Below are 19,929 nucleotides of genomic sequence, written 5' to 3'. Positions count from 1 at the left end.
AGCACGTCTGTGCTATTCTACTGTTATTCTGTGTTGTAACTGGACGAGAGCTGTGTTCTAATGACAGCTGAATCTATAGTAGTTACTTCTGTTCTAAATTAATCCTTTGAGTGAAGAGATCGCCTTTTCAAAAAAATATTGTAATGATTCAGGAAAAAGTAGGAGTCCAACAATGGGTATAGAAAAGGGTGGAGACTTTAGGTCTGGTTGCATTGAGATTTTTCATATTATTATGTCTCAAACAACAAAATCCTAAAATCACCACCATAATATCTGTAGTTTTCCTTTTAGCAGCTATCACTCTGAAATTATATACTCTAGTCACCAGAAAGTGTTTTGTTTTATCATGTATATGAGAATAAAGAGTCCTAAGCATATACGTCATTTATGGCTTAAGAAATACAGTAAGCAACTTATCCTGCTGAAATAACCCTGTGATACTCAGACTTGCTCCAAAGAGTCACTTGACAAGCAGAATTTCTGTTAACATAGGCATAATGTACTGCCTGGAATTACCCTCTTGTTATCTGGGGAAGCTTGAGGGAAGTTAGGTTCCTATGTAAAACTAGACTGAGTAATTCAGAAGTGAACGTGACACTCTAGTGAGCAGACACCTAGATTGTGAACTCCGATTAGCGGGTCAATACGAAAGCTAGCATTTGCTCACCTACTTTCCTCAATTTTTTGAAACTCCTTATAACATGAATAAGTTTTCAAGGACTGAAAAATAACTCCCATTATATTTTTCTTTTTTAAATACTGAATGTGATACTGAAAAAGAAAGAAATGAAGTTTGATTTGGAATAGTATTTTATGTTAATAAGGTTATACCTTTACGCCAGTGATAATTTTCTTCCTTAAGAATTTTGCTAAGTATACTTAAGGAAATATGAGAGCATGTTCCCATAATTAGGGGTGATGAAGTCCTTCCTAAGTTAAGACTAAACTTTAGGTGGCATAATGGAAAAGTTGGACTGATTTTTCTTAAATTGAAATGAATAATGTTACTGCAAGATAAAATTAAAATGTTTTAAAACAGTCTGGGAGAAAATTTGTGCAATAAAACAAAACTTGGTTGGGTTGCTTACAATGTTATAAACTTGGAAGGTATTAGCACTTTACAGAATGAAAGCTCACACTGATACAGCCAGTGGGAAGGCTAGTGTAATATGTTAGTGAGATGTCTGAACTAGAGAATTTTTTTAAAGGAATGCAGTTTAATTATTTCAGTATTAGTAATGCTAGCTAGTTTATAAATTAATTACCAGGAAATAATGTAATTAAATGAGCATTAGTGGATGTTTATTTTTAATTGAAATGTTTATAAATTCTACTTTCTTAATATTAAATGCTCAAAAAAGTTTATCATATTTTTCTTATAAAGTTGTTATTAATTCATTTTTTTCTTCAGCAATTTTTTTTATTAATGCATCACCCATTCTTTTTCGCCCTAGAAAGCAGAAAGAAGAAAAAGTCTGTACCTTAAAGGAACCTATGAGCTTTAACCCAGCTCTTGTGCAAATTGTCATAAAATCTGAATTGGTGGAATCAAAATTCATGAGGTTTTATGTAGACTGGCAGCAGTGCCTAACAAATTTCCCTTGGGAAAACAGCTACAGCTTTTCTATTTTTTAGAAAAGAAAGTCATCTCTTTTTTCTTTTAATATTATCTTACTTGGAATTTCAGATTTAAATATGCAGATCTCCTGAAGTGTTCTTTTAGTGTCATAGACAATGCTAATGGCTCAGATTGCCAGAAAATTAGTATTATTTTAATTATTTGTGCCACGTATATGAGTTAAAGTATCATGTGTCAATCCTGCCAATATCTTGAGATTTAAAAATACTAAATCCCAAGAGGTCATTGCTTCACAACTAGACTATCCCAGTTTTATAAGAGATGATTTGCATAATGATAAACAAACCATCTTTTAGTAAAATAAGCAAATATTCTGTTCATGGTGTTGAAATGCAAGAAACTTGCTTCCTGCAAATTATGAGAGGCAAAACTCTCAATATATTTCTTAACAGTGTTATTGATTACTCTCTATTGAGTAACCATTTATTAAATTGGAAGCTAAAATAGCTAACAAGATGTTACTTTTATAGGACTCATTGAAAGGTTTGCATTCTTTCACACTTTTATAGCCTTTCCATTGACTTCAAAATGTTAAGGATTATAAGGTACACAGTGATCTCATACCATTTAGGAAGGGAAAATTTGACAGATAAAGGAGGACAGGGTGCTTTTATAAGTGATTAGAAGATGCACCAGGATTTCAGGGAGATTAAAATGTTCAAAACACATTTGTTTAAGGTTCTCTGAAGTCTGTGTTTATGTCCACTGTTTCGTTTTTTGACAAGAGAGATTTAAAACAGCTCAGATTATGAGATGTGGATGTGAGCTGCTTTGAAGACAGCATCCCCGAGGATGGTGGAAAACAAAGGAATGGGTCTCATTCTGTTGGTTCACTTGGGGATTCATTTAAGAATGATAAAGGGGGGAGGACCCAGATTATGTTTAATTTACCATCTTCGCTTTTGGGATAATTGACCTCATGGATATGCCTCTTCAATATTACTTTTTTTATATGAGTCCTGTTGTAGGGTGACTTAAAAGGATAATGTGTACTGTGCTGTGGTTGACTTATTTAAGCTTTTCCCCAGCCTTGCTTCTGTGACCTATGTGTGGGGCAAAAGAACGAAAAAAAAAGAGGCAGGCTCAGACGTCTGTTGCCTACACAGGGACTTGTTCTTTTTCTCATGCTTACTCAGATGAGAGAAGGCAATACCTATGTCACATGGAAGTGAAGGATACAATTCTGGGGAAGAAGGAGCAGAAAATAAATGCAAGGGGGAGGCAGAGTCAATTGGAAATAGGTGAACAGCTGCGAGGAATTCTAGAAAATAAATTTTTTAAAAATTGGAAGCAAGCAATAGAGGACAATTTCACTGAAACAGAGCATTCTTCTACTCCTGTCTCACTATTCAGATGTGTTTTGTTGGGCTGTGCTATATGTACGAAGAATATCAATTTTTAAGGATGATGATTTAGAATTCTGCACCAACCACCAAGCTTGGGATACTGTAGTAGCTATTTCATTCAAGAAGAGATTTGGAAAAAGAAAATGAGACTCTGTGGGTGAGTGAGAAAAGGCCGGAAGAGGACTGAGCAAAACTTAAACGAGAGCAAACGTATATAGTACCATGTGCGCCTAGCTGAATGTTCAGTGAGTGAGGACGTGCTTTGGCAGATGGCGTTGGGAGCGCGGCTCTGCACCAGAACGCGGAGGCCCCTATGTGGGCTCCTTTCCGGAAGCCCACCACACAGCACCGAGTGACCCACTTAGTAACTGGTAACAGAACCCTTCCACGGCTACCTGTGTCTCTTCAGTGTGAAGACAGCTCCTAACAGCGGACGAGATCTCAGCCCGTTAAGCTCTTTGCCTCACCCCTGCCACACGGATGAGCCTCCGGTTCCCTTTTGCCCAAGATCATACACTGGCACCTCCTGCGGTTCCTGGTGTGTATAGTAGGCACTGGGCAAATATTTATTTGGCTGTTCTGAGCACCCAGACTGGCCTGTAATATTAAATCTGTTTTGTGACTTAATTGGTAGTGTTTCCTTATATTTAATATGAAACGTTACTATATGAAAGTCAAGCGTTTGTGAGGGAAGAAGAGCATGTCTATGTCTTCAGGAGATGTACTGTTATTTTCTTTGCTAATTAGAGACCTGTTCAAGTTTGTGCCTTCTTGGGCTGATTGTATTTATAACTTCTTATATTCTGTATGTTATACAAGTATCCAAATATTTTAAGATAGAGTATAACCTTCTCTCATAAGTTTAAATAATTTTTATTGTTGCTGTATCCTTCCCTTTCTCATTTCTGAGAACATTTATTATTGATTAGGTTGATTTTTTATTTAATTAAAATTTTCAAACAGAATTGTTACTTATTCTGCTTTAAAAATTTTCAATTTGATATATCTCTGGTTTTACTTTTTATTTTTGCAATCAAAATCATTTCTCTGAAATTATATTGACTGCTTAAAAAATTTCTTTTTATATATAAAAAAGTTCCACAGTATTTATTTGCCTTTGTATGATTACTGACATAAATACTTTGAGTATTTATTTCATCTCTACCTGCTAGATTTTGATCTATATTTTAAGTTATTGCTAAATAAGCAGGTATTTGTTAGGTTCTTAATTTGCTAACTTCTTGCTTTGGGGTTGAACCGCACGTTAGTTGTATGTGAATAATACATGTATGTGATGAATTTAAAAATATGGAACTCCAGTGACAGGCAAAGATTTGCCAGCTCTGTACTCAAATCCCATCATGTTTTGATTTTTTTAAACTTTATGAATTTTTAAATTTTATCCAAGATTTTGTAGTATATAAAATTTAGTATGTGTTTATTCTATTACATTTTCCTTTTCTGTTAAAATCTGTATTCTTTTTCTATTTCCTGCCTTTTTTCTGTGTCATAGCCTGTTAATGGTGAATTCAGATTCCCTTCTTCACCCTATAATTATTTTTCTATTTCTCTTGAACAGTTTTCTAAAAATGTATTCCATTGCCTATTTGTTATACAATAAAAGTTAATGTTGTGTCCTGCGCTGTTTAAACCCTTAAGTAAATGATTCTTGGTCTTACTTGGAGGAACTGACTTCAAATTCCACTTATATCCCATTCCTGCTTTTCTTTTCAGGGCTGAGGTCCTGTTCAGAATTGCTGCTCTGTTCTGATTGATTTGCAGTGTATATCCCCCTTTAGGAACATTGTCAAGGCCTCTGAATCCATTTTTTGTTAGGAAGCTAAACTTATTCTTCACTGATACCACACGAACCACTGCTCTTCTCTCGATGTGCCTATAATGAGGCAGGGTGGTGCCCCAGAGGTTGCTGCTGCGTTAGATACTGACTCTAAGCTTTCGCAGCTCTGCATTCATAGCATTAGTACCTTCCTCTCTTTTGAGTGTGTCCATTTACCCTGCTTTTGATTTACATGCTATTATTATCGTGTATTTGAGTCCACATGTATTCTTTACTATTTGTATACAGCTGCTACTCATCTTTCTTTTTACATGTATTAATCAACTTGGGACTTACTTTGTCTTACATCTCTAGCTTCCCATGAGGGATAATTTTATTTTACATGAAGAATCATCATTTGTCATTAATGCAGGTCTGTTGTGACAAATTATTTCAAGTTTCATTTATTAGAAAATGTCTATTTCTTTTTCATTCTTGAAAAAACACGTTTAATCCAAGTACAGAAGCATAACATTTGAGTCTGGCAGTTTATTTCCTTGAGTCCATTGTTCCTGTCGAGATGTCTGCTTGCGAGTCTAATTATTACTCGTCTGAAGGCAGTCCTTTCAGGCCTTGTCTCGGACTCCTGCAGTTTCACGGTGACGTGCGTGGGTGTGGCTTCTGTGTCTCTATCCTGCTTGTGACTTAGAGCATTCTAGAATCTGTAGGCTCACGTGTTTCATGAGTTTGTGGAAACTTTTGGACCTTATTTTCTCAAATTTATTACTTCTGTCCAATTATTTTGAAATATGCCACATTTTCATATACTAAATACATATATAGTCCTTCTACGGATTCTCAAGTTTAACCATTAATCTCATTTTGAGAAAATACTATTTAATCTCTGTCCATGTAGATGTCTTTACATAATTCTTTTTCAGAATTTTATTATCTCATTTAGAATATTATTCTCCTAAGTGAGGAATAGAGTCATGTCATATGTTTTTTTTATTCCCAATGTGGTTATTATTTATGGAATGGATAAAACACATTGTAGAAAATGTCACTACAGTTAGATAAACACATTAAAAAATCAACATGCCACATTTACCTAAATAATTTTGTAGAACAGCTGAAAAAGCAAATTCCATCAAATTTAGACAGCTTATAGTGGAATAAATAAGTATGGTGAGGTATTAACTAACCCTAAGTTTCACAACGGGCAGCTTCTAGCCGGTTCATTGAAGCTGGACCTCGGCCACACAAGGATCATGTCATATTTTTTTAAAAAGCAAGTTTTAAACATTGTTTGAAATTGTATAAAGTTTATAAATTTGAAAAGAATTGATATCTTCAAAGTATTGATTATTTCCAGGAACATGTATGTTTCTTCATTTTGTAAACACCTTCATATCAGAAAACTTTTAAATTTTCTGTAGGTTTTGAATATTTTGTGCAAAATGTATTTCTAGGCATTTTTCTATTTTTATTGCTGTTATACATAGAATTTTTTTTCATTATATTTTCTAACTGTTTTTGGTATGAGTGAAAGATACATGTATGTTTTGGGTAGACAGCTGACTTCCTGAAACTCTTATTAGATGTAGTAGAGTTTCAGCTATTTCTCCTAGGTACTCTAGGAAACCTCTGTTATGTGCAAATAATGCTGTTTTCTTCCTTACCATCATTTGTATCTCATTTTTAAAAATTCTGTTATTGTATTGGCTAGATCTGGAGAAATTATTAAAAATCATAGTGATTATTACAAGAATCTTTTTGTTGACTCCACCTTTAGAGATTTCTCTAGTGTTTGATTTGAGTGTTGTCTATCATTGGCATGGTAAATATTCCTTATCGTGTTTTCCTAGTGCTCTGAAGATTTGTTTGGATTTTTCTAATTCCCCTATGACTTCCTCTTTAACCCCTACGCTATTTAGAAATATGTTATTCAATTTCCAAATATTTGGGGATTTTCCAGATGTCTTTCTGCTGTTGATTTCTCATTTAATTTTGTTGCGGTCAGAGAACATACAAACTCCTTTTCTGAGCAACAGACTATTTTTAAGTTTAAATAGTCACATGTGCCCAGTGGCTACCTGTGTTCATTTTCTATTGCTGTCTAATAAATTACAGCTCAAGAAATACTTAATCCTATAGTTCTGTAGGTCAGAAGCCCCACATGGTCTCACCGGCTTCAGTCAAGGTGTCAGCCGAGCCCTGTTTCTTTCTGAAGTCTCTAGAAGAGAATCTGTTTCCCTGCCCACTCAGGTTATTGACAGAATGAAATCCCAGTGACCCCCACAGCTAGCAGCTTCATGTCTCATCCTGTTTATCTGAATGTGATACTTAACACTGTTGCTCACATCTTTTTCTTCAGTTCAGTCGCTCAGTCGTGTCAGACTCTTTGCAACCCCATGAATCACAGCACACCAGGCCTCCCTGTCCATCACCAACTCCCGGAGTTCACCCAAACTCACGTCCATTGAGTCGGTGATGCCATCCAGCCATCTCATCCTCTGCCGTCCCCTTCTCCTCCTGCCCCCAATCCCTCCCAGCATCAGAGTCTTTTCCAATGAGTCAACTCTTTGCATGAGGTGGCCAAAGTATTGGAGTTTCAGCTTTAGCATCATTCCTTCCAAAGAACACCCAGGACTGATCTCCTTTAGAATGGACTGATTGGATCTCCTTGCAGTCCAAGGGACTCTCAAGAGTCTTCTCCAACACCACAGTTCAAAAGCATCAATTCTTCGGCACTCAGCTTTCTTTACAGTCCAACTCTCACATCCATACATAACTACTGGAAAAACCATAGCCTTGACTAGACGGACCTTTGTTGGCAAAGTAATGTCTCTGCTTTTGAATATGCTATCTAGGTTGGTTATAACTTTCCTTCCAAGGAGTGTCTTTTAATTTCATGGCTGTAATCACCATCTGCAGTGATTTTGGAGGCCAGAAAAATAAAGTCTGACACTGTTTCCACTGTTTCCCCATCTATTTCCCATGAAGTGATGGGACCAGATGCCATGATCTTAGTTTTCTGAATGTTGAGCTTTAAGCCAACTTTTTCACTCTCCTCTTCCACTTCATCAAGAGGCTTTTTAGTTCCTCTTCATTTTCTGCCATAAGGGTGGTGTCATCTGCATATCTGAGGTTACTGATATTTCTCCCGGCAATCTTGATTCCAGCTTGTGCTTCTTCCAGCCCAGCGTTTCTCATGATGTACTTACTCTGCATGTAAGTTACCTTGGCTTCCTGGGCCCTCCACTGTCCCATGTTTTGTATTTTGTCTTTTTTTTTTTTAGCATTCGCTGTCATTTTTTTGATATTATTCTTGTCATTTCTGCTGCTGCTGCTGCTGCTAAGTCGCTTCAGTCGTGTCCGACTCTGTACGACCCCATAGACGGCAGCCCACCAGGCCCCACCGTCCCTGGGATTCTCCAGGCAAGAACACTGTCATTTCTAGCCCACCCTTAAATGCAAGGATTACCCAAATTTCTGATGGCAGACCTCTCTACCGTATATTCTCTCTGGCTTCTCATTTCTATACTTTTATGAAAAACAGCAGTCACTGCATACTCCCAGATCTGTGCCTCTAGCCCATACTCTCTCTAGGGAAAAAAAAAGAATATGCGCATGTCTATTTAATCCATCATCATTTTCATACTGCTGTACAATCTTTGTAATTACTTGAAATGGATGTCTAATATTATGTTAAGTGGCTCTGCCATTATTAGCCTTAGCATTTCCCTGCTGAACATGCCTCGTCCTGGGTCTGCAGCTGTAATTTATAATTCTACATGTGGATATTGAGCTTGAGATTTGGTGGGATGGGAATTGAGTTGATTTCCACCCCAGCCACATGCCCCTCCCCCCAAAACAAGCTTCGTCTTGGTCCTTCCAGAGAGACAGGGAGCCTCAGCAGAACCCTGGGCAAACCTTTCTCAGGCTTTCTTGCTTTGAATCAGCTCAGGGGTCCACTGTCACCGCCTGAGTTCAGAGTAGCATTTTAACCCTTTCCTGAACTGCTGAAAGGTCTTCTAAACGGTGCCCCCTCCCTCTGATGTCTTGACTTTCTGACACCAGTGTGACCCCAGTTGTTAGAAAACAGGTAGTCCCCAGGTCTCCAGAACCAGGAGAGATCTGAAGTTGTTCACACTCAAGTGTTTTTTTAGTCAATCAGAAAAAGAGACTCACCTTCAATCCAGGCTAGGGTTTTGAACACACTGTTAGGGTGGAGTTCACCATACCTGACTCTATCCAACCGTGAGAATATCCTTTGTCATACTTTAGCTCCTATTTCCTTAACCGTATTCCTTGAACAAGGAGAATGGTAAAGGAGATCCAACAAAATCTTAGAAGCATGAACACAGCTCAGAAAAACACTGTTGGGATCATATTCTCCATTGAACGCTATCCACGGTGATTCCCCATGATCTCAGGTAATAGAAAAGCAGAGAGAGTGTGAAGAGAAGGACCAAAAGTTCAGCCTCAAAGAAATTATTACCTCAGAAACAAAAGCGTTTTTAAGCTTCTTTAAACTTAGTAAGATAATAAATTTATTTAAAGCCACAGTGGGCTTCCCTGGTGGCTCAGACAGTAAAGAATCCGCCTGCAATGCAGGAGACTTGGGGTTCGAGCCCTGGTTCAGGAAGACCCCCTGGAGAGGAAATAGCAACCCACTCAAGTATTCTTGCCTGGGAAATCCCATGGACAGAGGAAGCTGGCAGGCTGCAGTCCATGGGGTCACAAAGAGTTGGAGCAACTGAGCAATTAGCGCATGCATGCGCGCGCGCTCACATACACACACACACACACACTGTCACACATAATATGAGGCAATAAAATGAGATGACATGGGAAATATAGAACTTAGGGAACAAAACAATGTCGTTCCAAAACTAATAAAACTGAAACAGCAAGGAACTTAATGGCCTAAAAATCAAATTATTGACGTAAGGGGAAAAGCTTTAGATAATTCTAGAAAAAGTAGGAGAGAAACACAAAGATGGAAGCAGTTTAAGTCATCATAAGGATGGTCCTGCACAAAGATAATTGATGTCAGTAATGTAAAAGAGCGCACCCCAAAGAAAAAAACTTGGCCAGAAAATGTATTTGAATAAATAATAAAACTTTTCTGAAATAAACTAAATGTATCTCCTTTAGAGGTTCATTGTGTTCCAGGAAAAAAATAATTGAAAGTTGTACATGGTCAGTTCTGAGCTGACTACTAGTTTTGTTATTAGACTTTGAAAAGAAACGTTCTTGCAGACAGGAAGGCAGAAAAAAGGCAAGTCACCTCAAGGAGGAGAAATGACTTGTTACGATGTCAGCAGGCTTCTCTGGACAGGCTTTTTTAAGGAAAGAAATGGTGTATTAGCACCAGGTATTAAAATTCAAAGAACAAAGAGTAAAACCACTATGCAAATAGAGTGTAAATGTTCTAAACATTCATCAGAGAGAGATGAGTGGGTCTTCATTTAAAACTGAAAGGTGGTTCATAAAATCTGTTTAAAATGTGTTCTTTTTTTTTCACATTTAGAAGAATGATCTCTATAAAGAAATAGGGATCTTAAGTCATTCCTTCCCCTTCATCTCAACTTCATTTTCTTAAAATACAAAGTTGAATTGTCTTTTTTTTTTTTTTTAATATACATAGAATGTCCCCTTTAAAACTTCCTATGGTATTTCTTGGTAATTTGCCTGTGAGTTGAATTTTTGCTTTTTTTTTTTTTCCTTTGGAGTGTAAGCTATCGTTTAACTTTTTTTTTGGACAAACAGCTTTACCTAAAAGTAAAATCTTATTCCAGAAAGTATGCAAAATATAAAATAAACATGTTCACCCCAGTCAAGGCTCAGGTCACACTGGGTTGTGGATGGGCTTGGCGTGGACAGGTTTTTTTCCAAATCTCTTTGTGTTTTTGCTCTGAGAGTCGCCTGAGTTGGGAACTGCCGCTCCTCCAAGGGGCTGCTCTGCTCCGTTTTTGCGTCTCTTTTAACAGCCTAGTGGCTGTCTTGTTTCAGCCCAGCTCCAGCTTCTTGGGAAGTGAGTGGGGAAACTTCTCACCCGAGATGCTGATCATTTTTCATTTCACCCTCCTGCTTGTGTAGTTAACGAGAGGCATCAAGTACATCACTGACGTTCCTGCATTTGTCCTGAAGAGGGAAAACCAGTGGGGAAATACCATTTTATAACTGAGTGGGTTGAAGAATCAAAAAGATTTGCTCAACGTCATTATGTAGAGGTTATCAACAATACTGCTTCCCTGGTGGTTCAGATGGTAAAGCATCTGCCTGCAATGTGGGAGACATTGGTTCGATCTCTGGGTTGGGAACATCCCCTGGAGAAGGAAATGGCAACCCACTCCAGCACTCTTGCTTGGAAAATTCCATGGACGGAGGAACCTGGGTAGGCTACACTCCACGGGGTTGCAAAGAGTCGGACACGACTGAGTGACTTCACTTCTATCAACAATACTGATACCTTTCTTTTTTCTAGTTTTCTTTAGCTCAAGTATTTTCATCATGAGACCTTCCCTCCTTTTATTTGCCTCTCTGATTATAGTGGTTAAATGTATCTTTAGTGGATTAGTATTTTTTTTTCCATTAAATTAAAACATGAGCGCACATAAACTGATGTCACAAGATGACTAGAAATTTTTATTTTATGTAAATTCTTCAGTTAATGCAAAGTAGTTATTTTGGTGTAGACATTTGGGTCTAATATGAATTTCAAATAGGTGCATTGTAACAGCTATTTGAAAATAATGAGAAATTACAGTATCTGGCTTCCCTATAAGTAAGTAATATAAGCTTGAATAATTTTTGTTGATGTGCCCAAGGATCCAACAAATTGAAAGAAACTAAATTATGGCAAGCAATTATTGCTCAAAAATACAAGAGTTGACAATAGTTGACAGCGATTATGGGTGGTTGATGCCATTTGAATGGTGATTTATTTCAACACAGGGAGAAATGGAGGTGGTTTCATCTCTTCTCTCCTGTAATAAGCTCTGTCTAGCTACCTACTCAGCTATCATTAACAGCAAAGAAATGTAGCCATTGAATATTTTTTGCAATTAAAATGGTGATTTTTTTTTTTTTTTTACTAAAGGCCATTACATCATTCTGACTTTAAAATTTGGTTGTTGAAGAGTCACTAATAAGTCTATTATTTTACTTTCATATTTTTGTTTATGGATATAATTGCTATATTTGCAATTCATCACAGTTCTACTAGTGAATATCCCATGATCATCTGAGTTACGTTTGCTCTAAAAATCATTATATGGAATCGAACTGGGGTCTCTTACATTGCAGGCATATTCTTTACCAGCTGAGCTATCCTTATGGGAAGCCCATAAGGATATCAGTATTGCCTATTTTGGAACAATGCTATTATTTTAGAAACTTGCTGAGACGTTTGCTTTAAAAGATACTAAATGTGAAAAGACAAATACCCAGCATGAAAAAGTTGGATTTTCTTCTTTGTGGGCCAGTTCTCTCAGACTGTTGTTCTAGGGTCCTCAGCTGCAAGGGTGAAGGTGGAGGATAACTTTGTTTTGAAACAAAACACCCAGGACTTTGGTGAGATGGAGGTCAAGAGAGAACACAGTGTTGTAGAAATGTATATAGTAAGGTCAACAGATTTTTGATGGCCAGCATATCACCAGAATGCTAGAATGCAGTTTTATCCAAAACGGGCTTTCCTTAAACTGCCTTCTTCAGTTGTCCTAACACCCTCCTGATTGTAATGTTAATTAAAAAAAAATCATAATTGGTGTTCCTACCGCTTTACCAATTGGTTCTCTTTTTTCCTTTTTTTGAACAGAACTCTTAGAGGCTGGCATCAAAGGAACTTCCGAATCGCTTAAAGGTGTGAAACGGAAAAAGATTGTAGCAGAGAATCACCTGAAAAAAATACCAAAATCCCCTCTGAGAAATCCTCTTCAGGCCAAACACAGACAAAATACCGAAGAGTCCCCCTTCCCCCTGCTCGCGGGCGCAGCGGAGCCCCACAAGAAGCAGAGCCACAGCCCGGCGAAGGCCGGGGGGAGGCCGCTGACCAAACACAACGGGGAGACCCCAGGGCTGACCGCCGGGGCCCCCAAGCCCGAAGCCCCTGTCTGCCCCCGCAAGCCCCCACTTCTGCTGCAGCCGTCGGAGCCACGCCGATGGCGGTCGGAGGGCCCCGACCTCGCCAAGGCCGGCGTCCCCGAGGGAAAGAGTGACCCTGGGTCCCCGCCCAGCAAGGGCAAAGCTGAGCACCGTGAGGCTCCGGCCTCCTCCGGCCACAGCTCCCCACCCTCCTCATTTGCAAACACCGCCTTCGACGTCTTGCTGAAGGCCATGGAGCCAGAGCTGAGCACCCTGTCGCAGAAGGGCTCACCCTGTGCCGCGAAGATTGAAAACCTGAGACCAAATAAAACCGCTCGCGCCCCTACTCACCTGCATGGCGGCCCGCGGGAGGCTGCTGACCCACACCTGCCGGACGCGGCTGCCCCCTCAGAGCAGCCGCTACCACCTCGGACCTTGTACCCCTCCGGGCCAGTGTCCGCCACTCAGAGGAGGGACCCAGCGGTAGTCCCGGCCTCCTCTCCCGCGTATCACATACACGAACTCCCTGTGCCTAAACACGGCCCACAAAGTCAGCAGCTTCCCGCGTGTTCGGGTTTCCCCCCATCCCTCGCAAGCCTGCAGGGCCAGGAGAACGCCCAGCTTGAACACGTCTACACCGCCGCGGCCACGTCACCCCCCGGCCGCACTCAGGTCACCCCTTCCAACCAGCAAGTGGACGCTGCTGTCTCAGTGCCGGTGAGCCCCACGCCTTCCACACAGTCACCCCCCACGCCCATCTACAACTCGAGCCCTGTCGCTGCTGTGGTTAACCACAGCGTGGAGCAAATGTGCAGTCTTCTCCTGAAAGATCAGAAGCCAAAAAAGCAAGGAAAATACATCTGTGAGTATTGCAACCGAGCCTGTGCAAAGCCCAGCGTGCTTCTAAAGCACATCCGCTCCCACACCGGGGAGCGCCCCTACCCCTGCGTGACCTGCGGGTTTTCATTTAAGACTAAAAGCAACCTGTACAAGCACAAAAAGTCCCACGCACACACTATCAAACTGGGCCTCGTCCTGCAGCCAGATGCCGGCGGCTTGTTCGTGTCACACGAGTCCCCCAAAGCACTTAGCATCCATTCGGATGTGGAAGACAGTGGAGACAGTGAAGAGGACGGCGCTGGCGATGAAAGGCCGAACGACCCGGGCTCCGTGGACCTGCAGCCGGTGCAGATGATAAGAATGCTGTCCAGCTCGGAAGCTTTACCAAAATCAGGTTCCATTCCAAGCAATCCTGAGCGCATGGTCGGTGACTTTGCACTGCAGGATGGGTCTTCAGAATCACAGGCCGTGGCAGAGTTACCAAAGGTTGTGGTCCACCCCATCAGCGTGTCCCCTTTAAGAGTTGACAGCCCAAAGGTTACGGATTCCAAGCCTGAGCTCCCTGGTACACAGAAGGACCTTCAGGGAACCCGGGTCCTGTCCCACCCGGCCTGGGCGTCCTCCCTGGAGGCAGATGAGAAGGCCCATCAGAAAGGCGACCCAACTCAGCCCGACGGAAAGCCAGAGTCCCCTGTGGGCGCAGCGCATGCCCAGCTGCAGAGGCAGCAGGCCACCGATTACTGCCAAGAGCAGCAAGGAAAACTGCTGAGTCCTCGCAGCCTGGGAAGTACGGATTCGGGGTACTTTTCCCGATCTGAAAGCGCCGACCAAACCGTGAGTCCACCCACCCCCTTTGCCAGGACGCTACCCGCCCCAGAGCAGGACTCTGCGAAGAACAGCGGGCCCTCAACCCCTCGGGTCAGCACACCAGCAGCCTCTGCTGTTCCAGCAGGTGAAAAAGCACCCCTCCTCCCAGGTCAGATGCGCCCCCCGCTGGCTACGAAAACGCTCGAGGAGCGGATCTCGAAGCTCATCTCAGACAACGAAGCCCTGGTGGATGACAAGCAGCTGGACAGCGTGAAGCCCCGGAGGACCTCCCTCTCCCGCCGGGGAAGCATCGATTCCCCCAAGTCATACATCTTTAAGGACTCTTTTCAGTTTGACTTGAAACCAATGGGACGGAGAACAAGTTCAAGCTCTGATATACCAAAGTCCCCTTTCACCCCCACAGAGAAATCAAAGCAAGTGTTTCTTCTATCTGTACCTTCCCTCGACTGCCTGCCCATCACCAGGAGTAATTCCATGCCCACCACTGGGTACTCTGCAGTACCTGCCAGCATCATCCCTGCCCCGCATCCACTGAGAGGAAGTCAGTCTTTTGATGACAAAATCGGGGCTTTCTATGATGATGTCTTCGTACCAGGACCTAACCCTTCTGTGACCCAGAGTGGACATCCCCGCACCCTGGTGAGACAAGCAGCGGTGGAAGACTCCTCAGCAAGCGAAAACCACGTTCTCGGGGCCGGACAGCCCTGGGACGAGAGCCATCCTGGAGGCAGCCCCGCCGGGGAGACTGCAGCCCCGAGGAGCAAGCCCCCGGCCCCGGGCTCACACTTGGAAAAGAAGAAGTCTCACCAAGGGCGAGGGACCATGTTTGAGTGCGAGACCTGTAGAAACAGGTATCGGAAACTGGAAAATTTTGAAAACCATAAGAAATTTTACTGTTCAGAGTTGCACGGACCAAAAACCAAGGTCGCTGTGCGGGACCCCGAGCACAGCTCAGTGCCCGGCGGGGCACAGCACTACAGGGTCGCCGGGGCCACCGGGGTCTGGGAACAGACGACCCAGATGCGGAAAAGGAGGAAAATGAAAAGCGTCGGAGATGACGACGAACTTCAACAGAACGAGAGTGGAGCACCTCCGAAAAGCTCCGAGGGCTCCCGGTCTCAGAGCGCGCTGGGCCCGGCTCCCAGCCTGTCTCAGCAGAACCTTGCCATACCCAGCGAGCTGCAGCCTCGAAACCTTCAGCGGCAGACCACGCAGATTCAGCTCGGGACCAGAGGCCCCAACCAGCCCCGGGACCCAAAGCCGTCGTCCGTCCTGGAAGAGCCGATGAGTTCGGCTGCCCAGGACAGGGCGGAGCCCAAGAGACATGGGGCCGGCATCTCGGTCATCCAGCACACAAACTCGCTCAGCAGGCCCGGGGCCTTTGACAAGCTGGATGCTGGCGAAGGCGCGTCCCCCGTGCCTTTCCAGGAGCTGAGAACGGGCAAGCCGGGGTCTCTGAGCGTCAGAGGAATTTCCCAAGAAGAAGGCTGCCCTTCCCGGCACACGTCTCAGCCCACGCTGTCCGATGCTCCAAGAGGGGAACTTCAGGACGGTTCCAGAAAGATCTCAGGTGAGCGGCATGTGCTCGGACAGCCCTCCAGACTCGTTCGGCAGCACAGCATCCAAGTCCCAGAAATCCTGGTCACCGAAGAGCCAGATCGGGACCTGGAAAGCCAAGGCCACGATGCGGAGAAATCGGAGAAGTTCAGTTGGCCTCAGCGGAGTGAAACCTTGTCCAAGCTGCCGACGGAGAAACTGCCGCCCAAGAAGAAGAGGCTGCGCTTGGCCGAGATGGAGCATTCTTCCGCGGAGTCGAGTTTCGACTCCACGCTCTCCCGGAGTCTCAGCAGGGACAGTAGTTTATCGCACACTTCGAGTTTCTCCGCCTCTTTAGACGTGGAGGACGTTTCTAAGACCGAGGCCTCCCCCAAAATCGACTTTCTGCACAAAGCGGACTTCCTCCTGATTCCCGCTGGCTCTAACACACTGAGTGTTCCGGGGGGTCACCGGGAGATGCGGCGGGCTGCGTCAGAACAGATTCACTGCCTGCAGACGTCCATGGAGGTGTCCGATTTCAGAAGCAAGTCATTCGACTGTGGAAGCATCGCCCCATCTCAGAAGGTGCCACCGGCTGAATCGCATCCTCCGACATCCCCTTCTGGCGTGGGGGTCGCCGGGCACGTGCCCCTCTTGGAAAGACGGAGGGGCCCACTGATACGGCAGATCTCTTTAAACATCGCTCCGGAGAATCAGCTGGCTCCCGGGAACCCATTATCTTTCCAGACCATCGCCCCTCCCGCTGTGAACACAGTGCCATTGCAGGGGCCTCAGCTCACTCACACAGTTTCAGCCGAGTTTCCTGCAAGTACTTTGCACTCCCAGACTCCAGTGAAGGATGTGCGAGCAGAAATGGCAAGTTCCCACTCTCCAAACCTCTTTCCCCTTCAACAGCTTCTAGGTATACACTTGTTGAATCAAATCCCTGTGCCCCTTAGCCACCCAGACACACACATGTCCCTGCAGGTGTCTTCTACGCAGAGTGTCAAACCAGATGCAAGCCCCGGTGGTGGCTGTGTACCTTCTAAAAGTGAGGACTGCTTTGCTCCCAAGTACCAGCTCCAGTGTCTGGCAGTCCCCTCGAGCCAGCCTTGCGCTTCTAATCCTGTGCAACCTCTGCCAAAGCAAGGTCTTTCAGATGCAGCCGGGGCCACCCCTCGTGCAACCTCACTGACCTTACCAGCCAAATTAGCAGAAGCCACATCTAACTCGTGTCCTCCACCACCCCTGAAGGTTGGGGCCCTTGGTGGTCAGGTGCCAAAGGGGCCCACGTCCTTGACGCTGTCCACACACCTGCAGACTCAGGTCTCCACGTACTGTTTCGCTGCAGTCACAGCTCTGCCACAAATCCTAGTGACCCAGGATCTTTCCAATCAGCCGATTTGCCAGGCTAATCGTAGTACGGTGCCAATCAGCGAAGAACAAAGTTCCGTACCAAAACCGCAAAACGATCCCCGGAATGCTTTGCCAAACCCAGAGGGAGAGCTCGTCGGCCAACCTGTCTTTTCAGAGATGGGCCAAAACCCATCTCCGTCAGAATCCTCGCCCACAACACCGAAGATGTCTGTCGGAAGACTTTCCCCACAGCAAGAATCTTCAGCTTCCAGTAAAAGGATGCTCTCCCCAGCAAATAGTTTAGACATCGCCATGGAAAAGCACCAGAAGCGAGCCAAGGATGAAAACGGAGCTGTCTGTGCAACAGACACAAGACCACTGGAAGCCGTGGGTTCAAGAGCTCCTGATGGTAGCAAACAGAAGAAGCCTGTGCTGGTGAGGCAGGTGTGTACCACGGAGCCCCTTGAGGCTGTGACATTGGAGCAGGATGTTTTTCCTCACCCTGAAGTCAGTACCGAGGCTCTTCACTTGACTGCTGTGTCACCAGCCGATAACGTGTCATCAGGACACTGCAAGCCTGTGGCTAGAGAACCCATGAAAGAAGTGCAGGAATTTGAAAGCATCCCGTCAGCCGCATTGCTGACGCCAACAGTTCAAAACCCAGCTGCCCCTGCAGAGAAAACTCACATTTCTCCTTTGGAATCCATAGACAACCACCAAGAAAGGAAGTCTCCAGGGATTAAAAATCCAGGCAACAAAGCGAACGTCCAGGAACAGAGCCAGCCTGCGGCCACGACTCCTTCCATGCGTGAGGCTGGCGACACACAGCCGTCCACGTCCTTCCCCAGCCTGAAGACAGCCACGAGCTCCACGTGGTGCTGCCTGATGAGACAGAAGGCCCTGCACCTGCCGCAGAAGGACCAGAAAACCTCGGCCTACACTGACTGGACCGTGAGCGCCAGTGACCCCAACCCACTCGGCCTGCCGACCAAAGTGGCTCTTTCTCTCCTGAACTCCAAGCAGAAGACCGGAAAATCTCTGTACTGTCAAGCAATAACCACCCATTTCAAGTCAGACTTACTGGTCTATTCAAGCAAGTGGAAAAGCAACTTAAGCAAGGTACTTGAAATATCCTTTATCTTCAGAAAGAGTCTGTGCAAGTTAGTTTCCACCTGTCTGGATGCCTGCAAACATTTCAGTTGGAGGTTGTATTTTAATTTTGAATGACAAACTGTGCTAAGTGTAGAATTATTTGAAAGAAAGTGACAAGTTTACCTAGGGAGCTATATTGATCAAGATTACCCAGAGTCCCTTCAGTGATTCTGTCTTTAAGCATTTTGAAAATGATAACCTGCCTTGAGCACTTTTTTTCTGTTGGCGGAAATTTAAGTCCTAATGGTACATATAATCGTATTTTTACTTTTATCTGTCTCTTATACTAAGGATTTGTTTTTCTTGTTAGGTGACAGAAGACTACATTTATGCTTTGTCCCTGCTAATGAAGGGGAACAGAGATGTGAATATTGGAGATTGTTCTGTTTCATTTTGAAATAGAAGCAGAGAGCCATTCATCCTTGCTTTATGCAAATCTGACCACCCTCCGCTGACCATGCTAATCTCATATCTCGTTCTGTGTAGCTATAAGAATCATCTTACTACTAGAGAAAAGATTCACAAAATAACTGTACACTTGATAATTAAGTTAATTTGGTCAAGATTTGTACAGAAAAGTCATAAAAGTATTAAGTTTGGGTTATTTGTGAAATAAATCTTATTAGAGTTGGTTTTATAAAATGAGGAAATCATTTAAATGATTAAGAATAAATACATAAATAAGGGTATTAGGTTGGACTCTGGACATTCAGAATTGTAGATTAAGTTCTTGATCTGTACAGGTTATACAGGTTCATAAATATTTATTTATCAATAAGGTAATAATCACAGTACCAGTATTAGAAGTGTATACAACTTTAAAAGAAGGAAGTCTCTAACACTAGCAGGTAACTCAAGGAATATAAGGAAGATATTCCAAGAGTCGTGATACTTTGGCTGAATCTTTAAGGAAGAAAAAAAAGTAGAGAATTTTTTTTTTCAAGCGAACAGAAATGAGAAATTTTAATAGTCTGCCAAATGATGTGGAAGTGAAAAAGAACGTGGTTCATTTATAGAACCCCGAGGAGTCCAGCGTGGCTAGCAGGTGTTGGAAGCTTGAGACACTGACCTAGTTTGAAGTTGGAAATGTCAATAAAGACCAAAGGAATGCACATGGTGGTAGAGAGCCTTTGATACTTTCTCAGTGGAGGAGGGTCCATCTAGACCACTCAGAATTTAATTTTCAGGTGCTTAGCCTCTATGTCTACTAAATCAGATGGAAAATGAGACTTGAGCATGAGAATTTAAACAGAGCTTCGTGTATCTATGTTCCTGAAGCACCTATGAAAACTAGCTCTCCTTCAGTGCTGAGTGCTTGGTAGAAATGCCTTGGGAGGGCACACCCAGATTTGGAGCTGGGA

The 19,929-nt window shown here is 43.3% G+C and overlaps 1 protein-coding gene across 6 annotated transcripts in view; it reads left to right on the top strand.

Annotated features, from left to right (window-relative positions):
• The window catches only part of HIVEP1 (HIVEP zinc finger 1), a 135,971-nt gene that overhangs the window by 85,879 nt on the left and 30,163 nt on the right, over positions 1-19,929 (top strand). For all 6 annotated transcript variants that reach the window (XM_024984059.2, XM_024984063.2, XM_024984058.2 and 3 more), the window contains exon 4: positions 12,591-18,535. In XM_024984059.2, the coding sequence (XP_024839827.1) occupies positions 12,591-18,535 (5,945 nt within the window). The remainder of the gene's footprint in view (positions 1-12,590; positions 18,536-19,929) is intronic.

This window comes from Bos taurus, chromosome 23 (genome assembly GCF_002263795.3).
Source record: "Bos taurus isolate L1 Dominette 01449 registration number 42190680 breed Hereford chromosome 23, ARS-UCD2.0, whole genome shotgun sequence".
NCBI classification, from domain to species: Eukaryota; Metazoa; Chordata; class Mammalia; order Artiodactyla; family Bovidae; genus Bos; species Bos taurus.
Note: the sequence above shows the minus strand (reverse complement) of the source record. Positions and strands in the feature narration are given on the sequence as shown.